The sequence below is a fragment of the Atractosteus spatula genome, chromosome 25 (assembly GCF_055471065.1).
Source record: "Atractosteus spatula isolate fAtrSpa1 chromosome 25, fAtrSpa1.hap1, whole genome shotgun sequence".
NCBI lineage: Eukaryota > Metazoa > Chordata > Actinopteri > Semionotiformes > Lepisosteidae > Atractosteus > Atractosteus spatula.
In genome coordinates this window covers 4,097,833-4,112,223 of record NC_142730.1, presented here as the reverse complement: position 1 = coordinate 4,112,223, position 14,391 = coordinate 4,097,833, and the positions used below count along the sequence as shown (strand labels likewise).

Here is a 14,391-nt window from a genome sequence, read left to right as displayed (position 1 = left end):
AAAACGTATTTTGAAGATAGACCCCAGTAGTTCAAGAGCAAGAAGTGTGTGTAACCCAAGGAGAACTGGATAGCAGGACGATATGTGAAAAGGGGTATTCAACATATCTCAATCTAAAACAAGATCATTAATAGCTAATTATATTTTCTGTGTGGCTTTTAACCCTGGCTCTGTGGCGAAGGATCTGCGCCTGTGGCTGGAAGGTTGCCGGTTCGTATCCCGCAGCCGGCAGAGGAATCCTACTCCGTTGGGCCCCTGAGAAAGGCCCTTAACCCCAGCTGCTCCAGGGGTGCTGTACAATGGCTGACCCTGCACTCTGACCCCAAGCTTCTCTCCCTATCTGTGTGTCTCATGGAGAGCAAGCTGGGGTATGCGAAAAGACAAATTCGTAATACAAGAAATTGTATATGGCCAATAAAGTGATCTTATCTTATTTTAAAACTGACTAACTGCATTATGCACAACTGCAAGTTACATCTATGGGGTTGTTATGATATTCTGTCAGCAAAATTATAAAAAAGGATTAATTATTTTACTCTATGAATTCATTTTCTGGATATATTTAATCAGTAAGCCTACATGTGGCTATACTTTAGATTTAAGAGATGAAAAAAAGCATTTTTTAATGTTCTATAGTAGAGGTCTTCAGTTTTGTTTAAAGACTTCTTTTCTCAAGTTAAACATGAGTGGATTACTGAAGATAATTAAAGGTTCAGAAGGCAGCAGAGCACTGTACTTCTTTAGAGTATTTCTGAATACTCTTTCAGAAAATTTAGTTTACAGCAGCTAGAAGGTCTACCAGACTGGATGAGACTGTTATTTTTTTTAACCACAGAGCTCTAGTCTAGCATGTTTAATAGTTAACCTCCAGCTCTGAATTTATTACTGATTTCAATGTGTGCAAAGAGTGATGGTATTCTTTGAAATCTTTTTTGAACACCCAAGAAAAGCATATTATGATTTTGAAGATGTCAGTCAATTATCCCCAAAGATCTTTGTTCCTCGCCTAACGTCCCAATGTCTTCATGAACTTACTCATGAAAACCTTTCAGCTGCTTTTGTTGAGTTTCGACATTGCTCAGCCTCAAATCCCACTCAAACAGACCCTAATCCTTGTCAAACCTAAGCCCTATCTTTAGGGGAGAAGGAGTGGGGAGCAGAGAGGCAACACAAGGATGTCAAACTCACATCTTCGAAACTATCATCCCATTCCTGGGCTGTGATGACAAACTGGACCTTTTCACTCATGTAGTCTTCGATGACCCTGTGTGCACAGACAGAAAGAAAGAACTCAGTCCCATGCGCTTGCCCTGACAGCAGCATGTAACCCAGCACTCAGTCCTAATTTATCTAGGCAGGTCTGGCTAACTGTGGAGAACACGTACATTGAAATTCAAATCCAGTTGAGGAAATGGCTGCAGGTTAGTTGCTACTACTGGTACATAGCTACTGTCACCTCCAGCTGTCTATTATTCATCAGCCCCTGTCCTTCGATTTTTCTCTTCCTATTCTAGATCCCTTGAAACAGTAGTAGTGAAATACATACATTTTAAAAACTGTAGTTTTTAAAATGTAAGTCACCTTGGATGAAGGTGTCCATCTATTAAGGAACAAGTAATAGGTTTATTCCATGCTGAAAAAAAGAAGAAAGAGAACACAACGTTTCGGCCGTGGAGCCTTCTTCAGGTGTGAGCTCACACCTAAAGAAGGCTCCACGGCCGAAACGTTGTGTTCTTTTTCTTCTTTTTTTCAGCATGGAATAAACCTATTACTTGTTCCTTTGCAGCCTACGCATGCTGACGCAGCTACCCACCTGTCCATCTATTAATATCTAAATTCACTTTCTATTAAAGATCTTCTATTAAATATCACCCCAATTAATACACTGGCTTTTGGTGGTAGGTTGTAGGATCTGTTTTTTCAAACTTAAGCTGACACAAGTTCCTCCTCTCTATGAATTGTACTGAACTTCCCATCTCATTGGAACTACAGCGACTGCTCCTTACTCTCTCGTCAGTGCTATTATCTCCAATATGCAGCTGATATTTTATATGCATCCTTCACTCAGACAGGGCTATTGTCTTAGAAATTTACAGTCTTCTTATAAATGCCTTGTACATCTTAAGTGCTCATTGTGGAGGCTTGTATATGCAGAGCTTGACAGAAGCATATAATTGATTCTGAAACCCATCTATTACTTGATGCTACTTGTCCTGTAACTTGCAATCTTTGCAATTACTGTGCTTTTTTGTTGGGCACTGATTATGAAACTGCCCTGTAAAATAAAATCTGATTGATGGATAACAGCTTGGCATACAATTCAGTTTTAAATGCATAGCAATGAGCCCTGGTCAAGTTATTACATTAACAGAGGTTTAAACAGGATGCATATTCCTGCCACCCTTTAGATTTATTCTCAAGGAGATGTTCCCCTTAATGATCACCAAGGTCCAAGGTGGAAAGATCCAAAGGTTTAATAGTCAATCTCAGAGAAAAGTATCTTCTATGAGTCGCAGTACGCTCTGAATAACACAACATTTTTACAAAATGTTTATCTGCAGCTTTCTGCAAGTAGGTCGGTGTTAGATGCTCTACAATACCGTCTTCATATTGCAACCACCAACCCACTCTGCCAGTGTAATGCATCACAAAGTTAAGTTAAACAACGAGGTATACAGGAGTAATTGAAGAACGATATCTCTGGTAGGTTCTGGATGAGATGACTGAATGTTACTTGGACTCACCCATTGAAGGCTGTGATGTAACGGTATAACAGACGCCTCTCCTTTTTGGGAAACTCCCCATAGAGGAAGAAGTGTTTCCCTTTTAGGAATTCTGCAAACAAAGAAAAAAGAAATGTAAAGGAAATATTTCAAAGATTTCAAATTGCACAGGCACTTCAGATAAACTTGATAATTATGAACTTATTTAACTAGATGTCAAAAGCAATCTCGGTCTGATCTTCGTCTTGCAAATTCCTAAAGGTAGGGATAAGCTACGCAGAATCCAACATTGACTCCTGCAACTTGCCAGGTACCTCCACAGGATTGCAGTGTTGTCAGTCAGAGTCCTTTAACTCTCTTGATAGGTGATGCTAAGTCTCGTCAGGTGGTGTGGAGCCTACAATATGTCAAAACTTGAACTGCTCTGTAAGGGGATGTTGTGTTCTGAGTGGGCACAGGATTCACAAAGCCAAATTGTGGCTGGCCTATGACAAGACAGGCAGTGCCTTAATGGACCACAGTATTCTCAGCTATCCGAGCAACAGGGACTCCTGTGACCTGCAAGGTTGCAGTAGCATCAGTGAGAAGTGCCACGCCTCCAATTATTGCCTATTACCCAAAGGGTCAATGATGAATGCCTCTGTCAGAAACGTCTGCATGTCCTCATTGCAACATCAAAACATAGTGTTAAAAAAATCAATGGTACTATATAGGGTGGATAGAAATTAATAAAATGTGTGAATGAAAATGAAATGTTAATATATTCATTTTAAACTTTTTCAGGCAAAATAACCTTCGCAGAGAGAGCCATCAATTTTGCAAGACTATTGGAGTTCTATTCATTTTACCAATTACCAAAATATATCAACAAATCTCTGTATGCTGGTCAGGGGTCTGAGTTTTGAAAAACAAACCAGCAATATGTCCCCTCCCCCAGAACATCTGCACCTTTTTGTGCAATTCCAGACACTGCTGCTTTGTTCCCTGATCCTTCATCAGTATTCTCAGCTCTGGCTCTGTCCCAGGGTTGGACTATGTGTCTTCAATGGCCACCTGCTATGAGAGTCACCCATATGTAGCAGACATGCGAGTTAAAGGCAGGGGAGGAGGAATCTGGGGATACAGTCTGCAGACTGTAGAAGATGAGTTACGAAAAAAAGACTTCTTCCCAGATGTGTGGGGAATCTGTCAATCCTCTTTTTCAACAACCAAAGTGACTATTTTTTTAAATCCTTTGGCATCATTCAGTGTCATCATAAAATGAACTACACACATTTGCTATGAATTCCCTTTTGCAGTGATTTGATCATCCGAGCTTTGAGGAACCAGACTATGAAAACAACATTATTAATTTATTTCAAATTTACATTCAGATTTGCCACTGTAACTTTTCTAATTTATCAAAATAGGCCGTGAAGCACGAACTAGGTTTTAGCTGCTTCTTTCTTTTAATTGAGAGTTCTTAATTAAATGCCGATCTGAGAGAAGAACATGACTCTTCGACGTGACACGCCTGCACCCCTTTTGAACTGCAGGGGATGTGATTAGAGGAAAAATTAAATGCCACCAGTAAAAAAAAAGCTAGAAATGAGTCCTGGATATCCTTCTGTTGCATACATTAAAATGGCTCCATGATGATCACTTTACATTTACAGTTTTTTTCTGTGAGTGCAAGGCAGGGCTGTTCAGCTTGCAGGAATTCCAATCCACTCTATTGCAATCTATATAGGACCTGACTGCAGAAACAATCCTGCAGTGGAGAGGAGTGAAAAGTTCACAAGTAGAACAAGTACTGGGTTAGTAGATCTCTGGGAGTGCGACTGAGACATGCTGGGGGCTACACAGATTAGCAAGCATGGGTCATATATTAGTATCAATGTCCTCAGTTTCTGAGGAACTTCAAAAATTGGAGCTGGCTTCCCAAGATGCACTAGTGAAGTAGCAGGTAACATGCCCCCTTTTCATTTTACTCTTAATCAACCCTAATTCCCAAAGTTGTTCTTAATAATTGAAGTGACCTTTATAGCTCAATTTATCCAGCTGCAGAAAGTTATTTTAAAAAATTAAAGCTGGAAGCATAATTAGCAACAGAACATGCAGAGGCTCCAGAAAGTATTCACAACCCCCTGAACTGACCATACAGTAGGTGGACTTCATTCAAGTTTTAGAGTGATCTCACTAGAAAATTAAATGCACTTGGGCTCAAGGTGTTTTGCCATAGCATAGGAGGGGAAAACGTATCATATCAAAACATTATAATAATAAACTATTTTATATAGCCCTTTACGGGAAAAGGAAAAAAATGACATCTCAATGCTAGCTTTTAAATTACATGTAAAAATATTCCAAAGCTTTTGTTCCACTTTACTATTCAAGAGTAAGTTGTGTATATCAGTGACAAAAAATCCCTTGCTGTGTGCTGTCTGTTTGGCTTGTGGGTACTATAAGCGCAATCGTTAAAGCAAGAGGCCTTTAATGGTCTCTTGCAGGAACTGACAATATTAAAACCTCGAGATGAAACTACAACAAATGTTACGAACCTGTTTATTTGATAACATTTCCAGTGAGGTAATAATTACTTGCACTGTACCTTACGCTACATAAGTTAAAAAATGATGAAGATAATACTTATGATGATAAAGAATTATGATATATGCAAATTCCATTCATTTTGTTATGCTAGCTTGAAAATAATAAATGATCATTTCTTACCAGCTCTCATTTTTTGCCTTTCATGCAAGGAAGATTAAAATTAAAACATCTAATGCACTCAGTAAGCTTTTCCTTGTTTTTTGATTGTTAATATTCTGGTTCTATTATAAATAACCCACTTTGTTAAAGTTATACAAATGAGAGTAAATGAAAATAGGACATTGTCAGGAAGCATTTTGGGGATATAGGTGAATTGAAACACTTTACTGGTATAAGGTACCATATTTTTCACAAACTAAAAACTTAGATTATAGTTGACTATATTAAATCCATCTGCAATTTTATGTTTAAAGTGACTATGATTAATTAAATATGGTTTAGTGGCCAATATTCACATAGTCTTTTTTGAATATCACTACTTAGTAGTTCTGAATAATTCCCCTCATAGACCCAGGCTGCAGGGAAGATCCTAACAGCTGTGCTGTACCATGTTCACAGCAGAGTAAAGAGTGACAAAACAGAGATATTATGGCAAAAGAACTGAAGGTCAAAGACAAGTATGCTAATTGAAAGCATAATGTAAACTATGGGAAACCAACAGCAAATCAAAGTTAATAAATGGTATAAAAATAATACTATAATACGAAATCACCCTGGTCACCTTAAATAAGGAGAAAGCCTCACCTGGCAGTTCTGGGACAGGCTGGTCTTTCTCTTCTTCGACGTCGGTGTTCTCATCTGTGGATCCAGCGTACAGGTCCTCCTCCTGTCCTCCGGCCGCCTGCGGGCTCACTAGCTTCTTGCCACGATTCTCAGTCTCCACCCTGGGACACACACACACACACGTTACACGTTTGTGGTTTAGTCGCAAAGTCAATCTAAAATATCATCCAGGTCCAGCCTGAAAGGACATAGAGTCTGGGCCTCAACCGCATGGATGGGCAGCTTTTTCTAGGTACCCAGAACTCCTTGTGTACCGATTCCTTTGTAATTTCTCTTTTGGCCTCATGCCCCAAATCCTTGTAAAATAGTGGCTCCTATTCTCAGCAGTCCTAAATGAATTTGTTTCCTAAAGTATGACCCAGTGTCCTTGTTTAGCTTCTTGACACTTCATCCTTTTGGGTGAAGTGGGCTTCCTTGAGTTTTGAAAGGCACTTTATAAATAAAAGTTATTATTATTAGAAGTATTATTCTAAACCACAATGACATGATTCATTTTATATTTGCTTTGCAAATGGATGCTTTGCTTTTGTGCACACTTTACATTTGATTTTATTGCTCCAAAAATGGATTTACTTTCTTTAATTCCAGCACTTAACTACTTTGCGTTCAAACAATCAACATTCTGTAAGGCAGGCATTCCCAAAAAAGACGAAGACGCACAGGACAAAAAAACAGAATCTAATCTGGGCTCCAATACAACGAACACTAACAAGAGTGAGGTTTGTGGCTGCTTCAAAAATAAAAGTGAGAGAAGTCACACTTCTTTCAGTCAGGTTGAGGGAGAACTGTTAATTGACTGAGATTACAATCTCAAAGTCAGGTGTACTGCTCAATAGCTTAAATAAAAGCCACCTCTAGACGTAAGTTTTCTCCCATATTTTTCGCGCAGAAAGGTCTCGGCCACTGGGAAAAGGATTAAGAAAGGTTCAAAAGGCCCCCAAAATCCAAACTGCACTGAGTGCTGGACCTTTGCTCTAGCAGCTATTAAAATCAGGGGTAAACTAATGCAAATAAAAAAAATCCATACGTGCACTAATAAAAAATGTGGTCTTCTGAAAAAAATCCAGCACCTCAGGGTGTTTGAAAGCAGACAGATAAGTCTGACACAACCATTAAATCTTTAGCCAAAAGATACCCCCAGATTGAAATGTTTGTTAGGGAGATCTGCTCAAAAACACATTTTCCCCATGAAGCGAAGAATGAAATGTTTTTTAAATTTGACACTTAATGTACTTCTTGAATTTAAAAACAAAGAATTCAAATGCTACTGTACTTTCCCCTGTGTAGACAAGACGGCTAACATTTTGTTCAGAGAGCAATTTAGCTCTACAGGAAAATCTTCAAGTTGAGGAGCTTCTCAGATTTTATTTGATCACTTAAACGACATCTGGAACTCTGTCATGATCAAGGTTGTGCTTTTCCATGACTATTTTCCCAATTAAAAAATGCAGCAGATAGCGTCACAACAGGAATGGTTTCCTCAATCTAGTGGTATGTGATGTACTACCAGGCATTGACAATCAATGGCAGTCATTCCTGACCTGAATAGCGTCTTGAAACATTCATCAAAATGACTAGCTTGGTTTTAAAAATGCTTAAGACAGCTCAGTGAAATTACACCCATTCTGTCCAACAAGATGGATTTTCCACAGTCAGTCATCTCCAATTATAGCACGCTAATTTGAGTTTCTTGAAGATGTGCCAGCTCATATGAAAATTGTAGGTAAAGCAAGTGGATGTGCTGTATAACTGCAAAGTTGGGAAATTTCGTCACTCTTCTTTTACTTAATTCTGATTTACTTTTACAATTGTTTGGAAATGCAAATTCCTGCAATACCATGAAGAAAAATTAACTGTAGACTTCATCATGACTACTCTGTGAAACAGGTTTGACTCCAGTGTTTGGGTTCTGATACAGAGTTTGGTACAACTGGTGGCCAAATTTCATCCCACCTTTATCTGATTTGCTTTATTAAGACACACCTTACTTTACAAAGATGGTTAGTCAAGCAGGGATCCACTGACCTTTTTAGCTCATCCTCTGTGTCCATTCCTGAATCCTCATTGTCTCTGGAATTGTCTGTGGAGAGATCAGAACAAGGAGATAAAGGGGCGATTTACGGAAGCAGATGTTACAAAGAAAAAAACTGCCTCACTGCTACATGTAGACGAGGAATGGGGTTGTATTTATTTGTAAGATGTGTTATTAACATTCTAATATTAGACGTAGTGTTCGGTAGAGTATTTCAGTGTCTGAAACCAGGTGAGATCAGGCTACAGGCTGTGGTAGTAACAGAACCATGTGGTTAAAGAACCTTCTTCTGAATGGATTAAGACACTAAGCAAAGCAAAGTACTCTATTCTTCTCCATGTTCTTCAAACATGGGGCACAGGCTTTATTACCTGGAGACTTACATTTATTCTGCCATTCTGCCCCACTCCAAAGAGATCCTAATCTTGTCAGCAATAGCTGTCAGAACTATAGGATACTATAGTTGTGACATTGTTTCTTCAAGCAACAACAGCTGAACGTTTATCATTGATATATTTCAATATTTTTATATTGGAAGATAAATCCATTGCAACTTAATGGGGCTGTTTAATAATATTTGGCAGCAAAAAGTATGTCACAGCCAATGAAGACAATCTGGTGTCAAGGGTTACGTGCAGATGCATGAGTTTTATTGACAAAATGACAATCACAAAACTCGTCGTCTTGGCAGAGTTCCCTATCTTGTCTCTGTGTGTGCTGCTGTGCTGATTGAATCTAGATTCGCCAACAAGACCTCAGACAAACAACCTGCATGACAGACATAAAAGCGGTTGGTCCTGTTTTCAATTTAAATGTTAATGCCGTAGTGCACATGTAAAATATCATTATATGCCTATAAAAGCATGCAGCTAGGAAAGGAGTGCTTTTGATAAACCTGCATAAGTGGAAATAGTATAAAAATATAAAAAGCAAAGCAAACAACAAAGTGCCTTGCTTTGAAATTACATATTCACCTCAGATAGATCTCAAGTGCCAAAAATAATTAACAACAACATGAGCAGGAAACAATGAGAGTGGGGTAAAGTTGCACACACAATAAAGATAACACTGGGCGAGAGAGAAACAGGGCATTATAAGGAAGATTCACTCCAGTTCATTTTCTACTGCAGATCAATTAGCTCTTTTCAATGGCTTAATCAATACAGAGCTTTAAAAAGGGGAAACCCAGGACCCATTTGCAATTAATTTGATAGAAAGATGGTATCAAAGGGATAGGACAAGTACATTGTTACTAATTATGCAGACAGTGAAAAAGTCACATTAACCTGTAGATTACACAGTCACATCCTGTGGGTGATATGTGCCTATTGTGGAATATTCAAAGTGCAGGTAGTGTGGTACAGACTGTACACACGAATCCCCATTTTATGCACAAATATGTTGTATATGTTCTAATGGAAGATTGTTACTTTAGCAGACAAGATCTTTGCAGGAGGGATGTGGCAGACCACTCCTATTGTTAATCACAAGCCTTCCTACTTAATAATAGGACATACATCTAGTCAAACCGCCACTTAATTCTCTCATCTTTTCTATACAAAAAACTTCACAGTGCTTTCCCAACCTTAATCAATGCCCGAGGGCACTCTGAAAACCAAGAGGCAAGAGCTCTGTGGTGTCCCAGAAGGCCTGATGGTGAAACTTATTATTCCTAACTCTATCTCTTAACTTGTGGCATATAACTACATAATTTCTCTGTAGCCTGAAAAGTTGTCTCCTACAAAAAAAATACGTAACCTAGAGGGGACCACTACAGAAAAAAGACTCCAAACTGTCCATTCATTGTCCAAAATATCCTTCGTGCAGTTTTAATTACACAAGTGCAGTTAACACGACTAACCACAACCTTATGCACATTAATGCACTTAAAGAGGAAATGCGATGCTATCTTTATATTTTCGGGTTAGAAAGAATTTGATGAGTGCATTTCAAACTACAGTACAAAGAAAGTAAAATGTACACAGAGATGTGTAAAACCTCCAATTTACATCATAAAACAGATGCCATATCGCTATCATTGTCTGCGATTCAGAACAAGGCAACAAAACGTCCAGGGAGGTAGAACGGCCCTATTACATTGTAAACAAGCAGGCTTGTGAAGACAACTCTTTTAATCCAACAGAAAGACTGCTCCTGATAAATACGGCTTAGTTGTTAACTCTGCGCATAGACCACATGGGAACATTGTACATGCTGAAATGTTTGCTGTACAACCTGTACTTATCCGCTCGTACATCGCATTACATTAGTCACTATGGTGACTGGTGAGCAGGAAAGGCGCTTCATGTCACAATGGCTCACCAACACTCGCTCTCGCTCATGGCGAGACCAGCGGTTTGCAACAACATGGCAACCATACAGTAGTTTCACAAAGTTCATGATTTTGTGCTTAATTCGATATTGGTAACATTTTGCAAAACTGTCAAGTTGTTTTGTTACCAAGATTTAAAAACCGGTCAGAAAAACTGGGACTGTAGTTCCCCTTTAAAGCTAGTCATCGTTAGCCTTTTTTCCTTCCACAGAGCGGAGTTAGTCCGCCCTCTTGCGACTGAACCCAGTATCAGCAGCCTGACAATTCTGCAGCTCTGTCACACTATTCAATTGCTGTGGTTTTAAAATAAAACAAAAAATGTTTTTCTTGTGAGCAGTGATACCAGTCTGCCCACTTAATTAAAAAGCAAGGATTATCTCAATTCGTAGCAGAGCATAACAACGCTGACAAGACAGGGCCATTTGGCCCAATGAGCTCATCTAGTGTTATAGCAGCTAACTGGGCCAGCCACAGTTTTGAAAGCAGGTAGGTAATCACCTTCAACAACATGGCTGGGCAGCTTATTCCATACAACACAACCCTTTATAGAAATACAGTATGTGCCTCCTTTTCCCAGTTTTAAATAAACATGATCATAGTTACCACTTGCAACCCCTGGTTCATGTTTTACTGTTTTTTCTAAACCATTCGATAGAACTGACTGTCAATGCCTTTGAGCAAACTGAATACTGGAATTAAGTGCCCTTAAAGCCTACTATGTTAAAGACTAAAGTCTGATATGGGGGCCAATTTCATTTAAACGACACCAAAAGATCTTTTTCTAGTCTGTGTCTATAAAAATGGTTGCCTTAACAATAAAAACTGCATGAATATTACACCCATCAATGCCCTGATTTAATAATATTTAAAATCTTGCAAATGTAGCTTGAGGCTAAGAAGAATCTTCATCGCCTTTTGCAATCACTTATGTGATCCATGGATGATCTGGAAGCCAAGGCCAGAAGCCTCTGTTTCGAAAGGAAAGTAATGATTTAAGAGCATCGCTGCTTCAATACTTCAATACACTGCTGGTAGAAGTGAAATCTGAAGAAGATGCCAAGTGAGAGAGACTGTCCTGATGTGATCTTCCTTCGTCTTTCTCTCTCTCCGGGGTTATGACTGAGGCTCTGCCATTTCTCCTCGTCAATTCCCTGAAGAGCTACTTAATGCACGAACACAGCCGGCAGCTTCAGATAGCTTTGTCCATTTGATGCAGGATTAAGCGAGATAAGCCCCACACTCTCGCGCGCAGGTAGAAGGCACAGGATGTTTTTGTATGCTGGAGACATCAAGAGGCTTTAATCTCCCCTCTCTAGCCAGCGCTTGATTTTTTCAGCTGAACCTCAGAGGCTGCAAAACACTTGGCAATTCTGCCCTCCTTTCCTAGATGAAACACTTTAGATCTTAGATGAGAAAAAGTCATCAAGATTTTTAATTGCCAACTGCATTCCTTCGGCGGGTAGCTGGGTGGCACAGCTGGGCCTTCTGCAAGCTCTGCCAATGCCAAGTTTATGAAAGCGTGCCCAAATTCAAAGCTCAATGGAATGAATACGACTCCCAGTGCAAAACATCTGGTTCCAGTTCTGGACAGAGGAACTGCACACATTCTGCTGATTCTCTCTATGCATTCTGTACTCTTTATGTACTGCAAGCACTGATAGAGCTGGACATGCTTCATCATTTAATTGCTGGGTATGCAAACATTCATAATGTTAATACAGTAAGTCAGGGAATCCCATAATATCTAGCAAGTGGCATTGACTTTGCACACCAGAGTCTGGAGATGAAGATAAACTTGAGCTGGATCAAAGTGCTATGTAACAGGAGCCAGATCAGATTCCTGGGCACAAGAGATGTCACAATACACATCGCGGAAGACAGTGTATTGCATGAGGTTAATCATGAGTTAACTAATGTTAAAGACCTTAATACCTGTTAGGAATTACACAGACTGGAGACCACCAGTCTCATCACAAAACCATTTGAATGCAAATCTCTTTCTCGGTTGGATGCTGAGTAACCATTGCACTCCCCATCTATGCCAGAAGGAAGCAGCAGCCAAGTTCATGCTATATCAGATTCATCATTAGCCTGACTAGTGTGAAGAAGCCACCTCTGGAGTGAGGTATTGGGGTTAGGGTTAGGGTAGACGCATGACGGAACACTGCAGCTGTGGCTGAACCCAGATTTTGAAGACTTTTCTCAACTAATCTGATGGCAGCCAGAGGACACCGTATACAGTACGTTTGAAGAATCAGCTGTTGCTTGGCTTCATGACTTCCACTAGTGGGGAAAAAAATACTATGATAGTTCGCAAAGTTTATATGATTTACAATATAGTGACAGTACAGCAATTTCTTCTTAGCAGTTCAGCATACATGCCCAGCAAGGTAACAGCTTGTTCTCCGACAATCTGTACTGAAGTCCCCATGGCAAACTACCCACAGCACAGGCTGATAAAGAACTCAGAATGTATTCTTTATTTCTACCAAATATTTTTATAATCCCAGCCTGTCAACAAGCTTTTGGGTGCTTTCAACATATGGTGTATTTGCATATTCCCATTGATCATTCTGTGAAGGTCCTTCGCATTTGCATTATTTTAATGCTTTTTGACAGCACTGCGTGGATGTCTTCGAATTTCCACATTGTAAAATGAAATTATGTCCTGTCCTGATAATAATTTGACAGCGAATGAGTCAGAACAGTTTTTGTACTGACCTAAAATGCTGATCTGCACAAACTAAATGTGATGGGCGGTGAAAGACATAATGGGATGGAAAAGTCCTGAATAAAGATAACAGTAGAATATTATTTTCTTCTGCACGTTGGCAGAGACAATCAGTCTACAGACGGTAGCTGGGATGACAGGACTCGGCACCCTTTCCCATTACATACATTAATCATTAATCTTCACAAACATTTCAGATGTGGTCTTTGTCACTATTAAGAAAGACATCATAGTACAATCAAGGTCACATATATTCAGCTGCATCTATTAAAGATACAGAACCTTATTGCACTTTGAAATAAAAATGTAACATTATTCTTTTGAACATTTTAAAAAAATAATCACATATTCAATTGCTACTTATTGATCTTTTCGTTTAGACTCGATTTACATCAGCAAAGAAAATACTTCACGCAATCTTCATTTTCAAATGGAAGCCTGAGTCTCGAGCAATAAATATGAACATATGATGTTAACTTTGAGGAAACCCATCATTTGATTATTAAAAGCTAAATGATCCAAGATTCCCACTGTGCTGTTTCTTAAAGGATCCCACATCAACAACATGGAAAGAAAGTGTGTTCATCCCACTGAACTGTTTTTGTAGGGCCCAGCCTGGCACTCCAAATGGAACCAATACCACTATTGCTAAAGATCTCTTTCTTCTTTTCATGTACAGCTCTCTATAAGTCTATTAGTCTCTATTAAGTCTCACAAATGAAAGACAATTAATCTTGACATCCTGGATTGCAAGTACCACCCGTGTTTCTGTGTATTTGTGACCTCTTAGTGACAACTATAGAAATCCTCAACAACTTATCAGGTAGACACGACTGAATGAAAAGGCTAGATTAGTGGAAAAAAATCTGAGCACAATAACTAAATTTACTGGAATGAAAGAAATCTCAAAAGATTATATTTTATGCATTCATCCCTCACATGTGGCTTTTCAGCCATGTTTTCTATAAAATGCCATTCACTTCTTTTGATTCAGTGCGAGAGAAAAAGAATCGGAATTCCTGTGAAATCCTGATATAGGATCTCAAACAGCTTTACAATAATATCACAATAGCAAATCACAGACTAGGCTGCAGGGATTACAGTCCAGTGTCAATAAGTGTAAAATACTGTTTTCTTTATTGTACAGAACCATAAAAGGGTAACACTTTGCAAAAAGTTAGGAAACTATATTTTTAGA

General features: G+C 39.0%; 1 protein-coding gene across 1 annotated transcript in view; it reads right to left on the bottom strand.

Annotated features, from left to right (window-relative positions):
* xrcc1 (X-ray repair complementing 1) overlaps window positions 1-14,391 on the bottom strand; it is a 50,035-nt gene that overhangs the window by 4,400 nt on the left and 31,244 nt on the right. Inside the window, exons 13-16 of the mRNA XM_088905888.1 lie at window positions 8,124-8,178; window positions 6,060-6,199; window positions 2,745-2,835; window positions 1,189-1,264 (exon numbers count right to left, since the gene is read on the bottom strand). Of these exons, the coding sequence (XP_088762014.1) occupies window positions 1,189-1,264; window positions 2,745-2,835; window positions 6,060-6,199; window positions 8,124-8,178 (362 nt within the window). The remainder of the gene's footprint in view (window positions 1-1,188; window positions 1,265-2,744; window positions 2,836-6,059; window positions 6,200-8,123; window positions 8,179-14,391) is intronic.